The following is a 9,995-nucleotide window of genomic DNA, read 5'->3' as shown; positions in this document are numbered from 1 at the left end:
AGAATACTGCCATTTATTAGCATACCACCTGTCAAATGACCAATACTATAAACAACCAATTCCCTGGCCCGACATCGGAATATTTAGATTATGAATATGTTCATAAATTTGGAAGATCAAAATGTTAGTGCTAAAACCAAAACGTATGTAGTAAATCAAGAATGAATATAATTCACATTCATTCACTTTGGAAAATAAAGAGCCTTTTGATCAAATACATTAATAAATAAGTTAATTTGTCAAATACATTTCCAACACAAATAACACATCACTTTCAAAAAGGAAAAGAAACAAATAGACAGAAACTAAATACCAGATGTTGTACACTTTAGAGATTACATATATATGACATAAAATTAATCATAGGTTTTCAAGAATTAGTTTCTGACGCGGCAATTCTTCCTGATTTCTCCAGCATTTCCAGTAAGAACTTCAATAGCTCCCATTTTCTGCATGGATTTAGCAAACTCAGAAAAAAAGGCATTAGTTTTTTGCAGTTGTTTTACAACTTTAGCTGATTTTTTGTCTGTGAGGAGGGCTGCATCAGATTGGAACAACCCTTTGTTCTGAGTAAGGATGTTGAAATAATTGCTGTCAAATGAAGTTGAGCTCTGAGGGTCCATTTCCACTGTAGTGGCTGGGTTGGCTGGATTAGGGCACAATTGTTTCAAAGATTCAGCATAGGTGGAACTCAAAGATGGATCCACGTCACCTTTGCCAGTGAAATTGAAGAGTCTTCTAGAGAAAGCTCCACAATGAGCAACACCAATGGTGTGAGCACCTGCATGCATGAATGAAGTATATTACTCTGGGATTTAACTTATATATACTCACAGTGTGTATTTAGTCACACTTTTTTATGGACTTGATAATGTATGAACTAATCCATTATACAATCAGGGTTGAAGATAAAAGGTTACATACAAATTCATCCGAACCCAGTAACATTAGTAAAATTTTATACTTGCATTTAGAAATCTAGTAAATATATATAAAAATTAAATTCAAAATCCAGTTATTAATATATGATGTTGCTATCATAAAACTTAAAACCCATAAATTCAAATCCTCTGCATACAGTTCGCTTTGTATGATTAATATTTTACCTGATAATGCAACAAGATCATTGACATTTAGGCCTTTCTTTGCAAACAGTTGCTGAAGGGTGGCAAAATCTGAGAATGGTGAAGGTAAGTTTCCATTCACTTCACTTGCAAGGGAAACATTCCCGTCTTTTCTTCCGGTCGCCACGTCCCATAGTGATTTCTTAAACTGCAAAACTCAGAGAAGAAGAAATAATTAAAGAGCATGCTTTATTATGTACAGATATATATACATATGAATACTGAATTCTTTATACTATATACTTACTCGAAAAGAAACAGCGTCACGAGTAGCTAATGCTAAAATGTCTGCACAAGAAACAATCCCAGGACATTTTTCCTCAACTTGTCGCTTGATATCATCAATTACATCGAAACCACCCAAGGAGAGGTTTGGCCTGGCCTCCTTCTCAAATTGATCTGTTCCAACTTTATCGAGCAATATCGATGCATCACATCCCTGCAAAATTGCATAGCAAATAATGCCAATGAATAATGTTTGAAGAAATATGATAAATAATATGCTATAACATAGTATTAAATTACAGTGATACTATAAAAAAGATCTTCGTGTATAAAAAATAAATTCTATGAGATTAACGTGTGCATAATATGTAGTAATTCTAATTCGTATACGTACCCTAACGAAACAATCATGGTAGTGGAGTCGAAGCAATTTAGCACCCAACGTGGAGTCATTCTTAGCTTTGCTCCAAGTGATATCTCTAACAAATTGTTCAGCATTTGGACAACGAGTGCTCTTGTAGAAATTCTTGCGTGGCACATTATTTCCTGCACCCGAAACTCCACAAACAACAATAGAAAGAAAAACAAGAAAAATATTACTTAGTAGCAGTAATTGAGCAGTTCCCATTTTCTTTTTATTCCTTGCTAGGAAATGAAAACAAGACAATAATGTCGACGGACTTAAACCTAATTAGAATTAAGATGATGAGAAACCAAATGAATTAAGGCACAATGGATTTACCCTTCAAGGAAAGTTTCCTTTTATAGGCAAAGCTGCAAGGCGATAGCTAGTGGGATGATACAAATAATTGCTCACATGATTTTGGCCTTAGTTTGTGGGTCGTGTCGAGTTTAATTATCTTCACAAAGTCCCCACTAAAATATGACTCCTAAAATACATACTACGAGTACTAGTTAGCAAATACAACCCTCCCAGGAACTTGTCAATTCCTTCAAGTTCACTCTTAGTCTCGTAAGTATTAATAAGTTCTGAATTTAAATTTTAAATATATTTAATGATTTTTTTATTAAAGTTATTAGGTTCGGTCAAACTCGTAAGTTACCCTCTAATTCTGCCCCCGAGTATTATGCAGTGGCGGACCCAGAATTTTGTACAAACGGGTTCATTAAATACGACATCAATAATAGAAACAACATCAATTATAACAAGCGAGATTTGCTCAATTATATTTTTCTTCTTTTTTATTCATTAAAACAAAATGAAATCATCAAATTTAAGTATTTTTTTTTTGCTTTATTAATGGAGCAAGTTTTTTAAAATAAAAGTATTACAAATTCTAAATTTAATTTTAGAATAAATTATCAACTAATTTTAACAAATTTTTCTTTAACAAATTTAAAAATTTGCTAACAAATTCTATTTAACATATTAAAAAGTATATTAAACTTTAAAATGTATATATAAACAAATTTAAATATTTATCTCGTTTATAGAAACAATGATGTTATTTACAAATAAAAAATAATCAAAAGAAAGAGTATTAGCTAAACTAAATTAATACAAATAATTAAAGAGAGCTATAAGTACCAGAAAAATTTAATACTAGAGCAAATAAATAATTTCATATTGAAACAATCAACTTAAACTTAAAAGTTATTGATCATTCCAAAAATACAAACATTCAAATATAATCAATAATTGTCAGAAATAAGAGTGAGAGTGTTGCAACATAACTGTGGACCACTAGGAGCTTTTGAACCCACTTACCATTAAACCAAAGGTTTGTTGTGTCAAGTGGGTTCATTAATTAAATAATATATGTATTCATTCTATTTTAGATTATAATTACATGTATAAACAGTATATTTTTCCGACAAAGCGGATTTATTTGAACCCTCTTTGATACAGGTGGGACCGCCCCTGGTATTATGAGGTATGCACTTGCATAATCTTTCCACGAAAAGGATAGTTCTATAAAATAGAATATTAAAGAACGCGATAATGATTGACCAAACTCTCAATATTTTCGGGCAATGATTTGCTAAAAATAATAGCGAAGCATAATTTATAATGTGAAATATATATATATATATATATATATATATATATATATATATATATATATAAACCAAAAATTTCCCTAATGTATACTAGTACTTCTTTTCTGGTTTTTTTTTTTTGGCCCTTCTCTATTGAGCCAATGATACATATTATGAAACTAGTCTTAGCATACGCGCGTGTCACGATCCAAAATCCTAATCTGTCCTGATGGCGCCTAACGTGATACTAAGCAAGCCAATTTCTCCCAAATATTTCCAAGACTTTTAGCAATAATGAATTTAAAGCAGTTTTTAGTAGTAAAAGTTCGCATAACCAAGATAGAAAACCCAAAATAAAATGCGAAATTCCCAACTATCGGGGTATCACATAGTACATGAGTATCTATACATCACAAGTCTGAAAAACATGATCTATAATAGTCTGAGACCAAATACAAAAATCAAGAAGCTAAGGAAGGAGAGACAAGGTCTGTGAAACACCGACAGCTACCTCGAAGTCTCCAGATAATTAACTGTGCGAAGAAATAAACACCCACTATGTCCGAAGATACCTGGATCTGCACACGAAGTGCAGGGTGTAGTATGAATACAACCAACTCAGCAAGTAACAATACTAAATAAAGAACTAAAAGTAGTGACGAGCCTCAAAGCTGAGTCCAATTACAGTAATTTCCAACATAACAAGGTAGGCATACTTTCAAGTTCAATATTTAATGCCAAAACAGTAATTTCATGTCAAGTTCAACTGAAACATAAGATAATATCTCTCAGAAATTTTCAAAACAGTGGTATAAGACAACTAAAGTGCAACAATAATGAAATCAAAAACATCCTCTTAGGACCACAGTCACTCAGCCATTCCATTCACTCAGCACTCGCACTCAGTAGGTACCTGCGCTCACTGGGGTGTGTACAGACTCCGGAGGGGCTCCTTCAGCCCATAATCCGCACGGACAACTCAGGTGCTATAGTATCGATATCTGAATCCGCACGGACAACTCACGTGTTGCATGGACAACTCATGTGCTATAGTATAATATATGGATCCACACAGATAACTCACGTATTATACGGACAACTCATGTACTATAGTATAATATCTCACAATCAGTCCCTCGGCCTCACTCAGTCATAAATCTCTTCAGTCTCTCGGGCTCTCAATAATCATAAAAATCATTCCAAACAACAATAATATGATGCATCAATAATGAACAATAGAGACTGAGATAAAATAAATAAGTAAATTGTGACTGAGTACAAAACAATAATTTAACAGATAATTCAACATGTACACGACATATGTGGGTCTCTACAGTGCCAACACATAATCTAAACATGATTTGTATTTCAATTTTTCCACTACATGGAGAATGTACAGATAACAACAGATTTTTCAACTACACAATTCTAAGGAATTTGACCAAGTTATAATTCCTACGGTGCACGTCTACACGCCCGTCACCTAACATGTGCGTCACCTCAAAACCAATCACATAACATATAATCCGGGGTTTCATACCCTCAAGACCAAATTTAGAACTATTATTTACCTCTAACCATCTAATTTTTTATTCTGCAATGCCTTTGCCTCGCGAATCGGCCTCCAAACACCTCGAATCTAGCCACAAATAATTTGATTCAGTCAAAATAAATTATAAAAATTAATTCCATATGAAAATACTAATTTTCCAACAAAATCTGAAATTGCACTCAAAAATCACCCGTGGGGTCCACGTCTTGGAACCAGACAAAAATTACAAACTATGAACGCTCATCCAACCACGAGTACAACCATACAAATTTCACCAAATTCCGACATCAACACGACCCTCAAATCCTCAATTAAAGTCTTTGAAGATTTCTATCATTTTTGACCCAATCTTTACCCATTTGAACTCAACAATCTTTTCACAAACTTTATTGGTACATATATGTATAAATAATACTCTCACACCCAAGAATCATACTCCCAATTATCCATATTTAATCCAAACTCGAAGTTGAAGACTAGGGTTAGAAATTCTTACCTCTTTGAAGCCCTAGCAATATCCTTGTGAAATATTCAAACTTTGAACAAGAATTTATGGACAAATGGCTAGGTCTTCACTTTCTCTCTCTAAGATGTTCTCACCTCTCTCTAAAATATCACATGAAACCCTTCAAAATGACCCCTAATAGTGTTTTATAAGAATGGGGTCGGGTTTATAAAACCAGAAAAATGAAGCCCCGAAACACACTCTACGGTCGCATATGCGACCGCATAATGCTCCTGCGGCCCGTATAATAGGTCGCAAAAAGGCCCTCCGGAACTGGGCAACACTGTTTCAGTCTGCGGCCGGTATGCCGTCCGCAGACCTATTCTGCGGTTGCATAATGCACCGCAGAACTGGTCTGCGGTCGCATAATGCGGCGCAGAACTGGGCCGCAGAAATGACCTTTTTCAGGCAAAAAATTTTCTTTACCCATCGGTGCATTGTTCAACCCAAAAGATCAACAATTCCTAAACACATAAGCCTAGTTCGGCACCACAAAACTTTGATTTTCTTAGAAAAATTTTTTCGGGGTCGTTACACATAAGTCAACATCCGGTCACCCTTTTCAATTTAAGTTTTAAACCTTGGAACTAAGTGTTTCAAATCATTTCAAAATCTCACCGGACCCGAAATAATTATCCCGGCAAGTCAAATAACAATCGTAAAACATAATTTGAGCAGTAGATGGGGACACGGGGTTGTAATACTCAAAACGACTGGCCAGGTCGTTACAGCGCGTGTCCCTCGTGTTAATGAAAATAGATTTTTTTAAAAAAATAATATTCAAAAGACTTGTTTACATTATAACATAAAAGTTAACACAAAATTAAATTCCAAAATAATAAATATTAATCGTATTCGGGAGTTTGATCTATTGTAGTTATTCTTCCTTCAGTTTGTTCTCTTACTTGTTTCATTCTACAAAAAAGTCATAGAAGTAGCATTGATTGAAAGGTAAAAGATGTGTTTGCATATTATAAAATACAAACTAGTCTTTCTCTATTCAGCCAATGATACATATTATGAAATTAGTCTTAGCGTACGCGCGTGTCCCTCGTGTTAATGAAAATATATATTTTTTTAAAATAATAATAATATTCAAAAGATGTGTTTGCATTATAAAATAAAAGTTAACACAAAATTAAGTTCCAAAATTATAAATATTAATCATATTCGGGAGTTTGATTTACTGTAGTTGTTCTTCCTTCGGTTTGTTCTCTTACTTGCTTCATTCTACAAAAAAAATCATAAAAGTAGCGTTGATTGAAAGGTAAAAGATGTGTTTGCATATAATGAAATGCAAACTAGTCTTTCTCTATTGAGCCAATGATACATATTATGAAACTAGTCTTAGCGTACGCGCGTGTCCCTCATGTTAATGAAAATAGATTTTTAAAAATAACATAAATAATATTCAAAAGATGTGTTTGCATTAAAACATAAAAGTTAACACAAAATTAAGTTCCAAAATAATAAATATTAATCATATTCGGGAGTTGGGAGTTTGATCTACTGTAGTTGTTCTTCCTTCAGCTTGTTCTCTTACTTGCTTCAATCTACAAAAATAGTCATAGAAGTAGCGTTGATTGAAAGGTAAAAGATGTGTTTGCATTATAACATAAAAGTTAACACAAAATTAAGTTTCAAATGATAAATATTAATCATATTCGGGAGTTTGATCTATTGTAGTTGTTCTTCTTTCAGTTTGTTCTCTTACTTGCTTCATTCTACAAAAAAGTCATAGAAGTAGCGTTGATTGAAAGGTAAAAAAATCGTTCAACTTTATTTGAGCACTTGCATAGGTGCATTGCATGTGTTATTTAATTTCATTTTATTTACTACACAATGTTAGATAGTTTACCAAAAATAAAAATTTCTTTACCCATATTTTACTTATTTTAACGGGACCTTTATACTGTAAGCTTATTCTATTTATACCTAAGTAATCACATAGGCATCCGAACTCGATTATTATTATCTGTTCTTATAAGTTTTTAGCTCACCGGTTATCTTATTTTACCGATAATTATTTTCTAATATGTACTGCATGCACTTTTTTTTTACGTGCCCTAGCTAAAACAATTAACTAATAATTGTTATATCGTAATTAAACTATGCTTATTTTACGTCCTACTATAGTTAACAATTTAAATAAGAAAATGACTTATATAAGTAAAATAATTCTTGATTTTTAAATATTAGGAGTTCCTACATAATTCAAATTAGGAAAGAAAATTTTAGTTGATTTCAAAGTTTTTAAAATTAAGAAAATTATTTAATTACGATTTTGTTCAATGTGAAACTTATTTTTAAAAGATAAAAATGGCGAACGATATTTCGCTAAAAGGTTTCGTGCTTTTAATATAGTATTGATACGTACATGTTAACACAAATTTATTCACTTAATGTGTAAGTGTATCCTAGTTGTTCAATGCTAACGTTAAAAGTTGAATTTATGAAGCCTGAATATTTTTGAATTCTAAAAGGAAAATGTTAAACTCTACTTGTTAAGGGATTGACATCTCATTAAATATTTACTTATTTGTCTTGTTTGACTTTTTAAAACTCAGATGAAACCTTCACCAAAGAACTAGTAAAGATAATTATTATTAGAGAATGAAATGATTATCGGTTTGTATGCACGTACTTCGACATACTTTTCCTTATTTTATTATCTACCACTAGCAAAGCATATTGACAAAAATCTTCGCTGAATTTCAAAGTCAAAAGAACAAAGTAATCAAGGCTGAGCGGGTAGTTTTTAATTGCATACTAAATTAGAATATCTCAAATTTATAGGCCAAAATCTTCGCTGAATTTCAAGGTCAAACAACAAAGTAATGAAAATTGATCGAGTAGTTTTTAGTTGCATTATAGATTAGTTTTTAGTTGTATGTGAAAAGTTGGATTTTAAGATTTTCTTGAGTAATTTACGAGTATTTTTTATCTATCTATCTAACTATCCATCTATCTATATATATTATATTAAAAGAAAAATAACTAAAATATCATTCGTCTTTTTTATCCTTCAGAAACAACTTTCACAATGAAAAAAAATAATTTTCTTACAAAAAATTACTCATTGAGATGGAAAATACGTGTAACGCGAGTACACTAAGACTCGTACTTTAAATCATCATTCTTATTGGTTTGCTAGATAATTAAATTTTCTATTCTCATTAACTAAAAAACAAATTAATCACCAATTAAGAAGATAAGGGGTTTACGCGTATGCATGAATGCTAAATCCAACTGTAGCATAGTTGGCATGTGATACCATATTTTGCGTATTCAAACTCTTGCACAATCTAAATTCAACATATTTGACTTTCAACTCTCATATGTATAGGACTACTTAATTCTTCTCCCCACCTCCCACTCCGAAACAAAAAGATAGGTCTTATATAGTCTTTATACATGCACTAACTATAACTATACTCTAAAGTCCTCTATATAATATGATAAAAGAGTGTATATATATATATATATAATGGAAGTCTGACGTATAGAGGCTGTGGGATTTGTTTTATATATACAAGCCACGGTCTTGAAATACAGGAATTGTGTCGACCACAGCTAAAATAAATAAATTTAAGTGACTTAGTCAATAAGAGATTGAAATATATAGAAGTAAAAATCTTCATGTATGTGTATGTATTTATGTGTATTAAAGTTTTTGAAATGAAATATACGAATTATTGTTCGATTATGAAGACCACGTACAAATAAATTTCTCACTCCTTTCCAAATATGGAGTGATTATTTGACTCCCTTCCAAATTCTGACTCCCTTTCACACATTAAATCGTTCATAAGGTACAAAATTAAAGAGTGTATAACATCTATCCACCAGGTATATGAATGCATGTATCCATTACCAAAAGAAAGGCATTTCTCGGGCGTAAAATGTGTGTTTGAGATTATTTATGGTAACTGGGATAAGTCATTTGCCGCTCTACCCAAATACATGGCTGCTTTGCAATACTTTAACTCCGGAATTATTGTTGAATGGAGGCTTGAGCGGAGTAGGGGAATACCAAAATTTATATTCAGATATATTTTCTGGGCATTTAAACCAGCCATTGATGGTTTTGTGCATTGTCGGCCGGTAATATCCATAGACGACACTCATGTCTATGGAAAGTGTCACGACCCAAAATCCGCATGTTGTGATGACGCCTATCTGAATACTAGGCAAGCCAACAACCTCAATAAACCACAAATTCTTTTAAGTTTGAAAACATAATATTCAAATTCAATATAAAAAATCTCACCAATACCGATATAAAAACACTCCCAAGATCCGATGTCACTGAGTACATGAACATCTAAATAAAAACATAGTCTGACTAATACAATCACTGTTTGAAAATGTAGGACAATACAAATAACTGAAAGGAAAGAGAGTCAAGGTCTGCAGACGTCAAGTAACTACCTCTCCAATAGATAATCTCCCAAAAACTAGCAACCGCCGTGTCCAGAAGTACCTGGATCTGCACACGAGGTACAGAGTGTAGTATGAGTACAATCAACTCAATAAGTAACAAGACTAACCTTTGGGCTGAAAGTAGTGACGAGCTCAACATGTACAG

General features: G+C 32.5%; 1 protein-coding gene across 1 annotated transcript; it reads right to left on the bottom strand.

Moving 5' to 3' along the window:
• Positions 1-204: 204 nt before the first annotated feature.
• Positions 205-2,088, bottom strand: LOC104103508 (peroxidase 24-like). Its single transcript, XM_009611419.2, has 4 exons — positions 1,744-2,088; positions 1,372-1,563; positions 1,107-1,272; positions 205-781 (listed from the first exon to the last, which is right to left on the bottom strand). The coding sequence occupies exons 1-4, from the start codon at positions 1,975-1,977 to the stop codon at positions 378-380; spliced, it is 996 nt and encodes a 331-aa protein (XP_009609714.1). The 5' UTR covers positions 1,978-2,088; the 3' UTR covers positions 205-377.
• Between the last annotated feature and the right edge of the window lie 7,907 nt (positions 2,089-9,995).

This window comes from Nicotiana tomentosiformis, chromosome 9 (genome assembly GCF_000390325.3).
Source record: "Nicotiana tomentosiformis chromosome 9, ASM39032v3, whole genome shotgun sequence".
NCBI lineage: Eukaryota > Viridiplantae > Streptophyta > Magnoliopsida > Solanales > Solanaceae > Nicotiana > Nicotiana tomentosiformis.
The sequence above is the reverse complement of the archived record's forward strand: the minus strand, read 5'-3'. Positions and strand labels throughout refer to the sequence as shown.

Coding starts and splice junctions, on each gene's coding strand:
- LOC104103508 (XM_009611419.2), bottom strand. CDS start 1,977: ATGGGAACTGCTCAATTACTGCTACTAAGTAATATTTTTCTTGTTTTT. Junction 1,564..1,743: donor ACCATGATTGTTTCGTTAGG/GTACGTATACGA, acceptor GCAATTTTGCAG/GGATGTGATGCATCGATATT. Junction 1,273..1,371: donor GTGACGCTGTTTCTTTTCGA/GTAAGTATATAG, acceptor TGAGTTTTGCAG/TTTAAGAAATCACTATGGGA.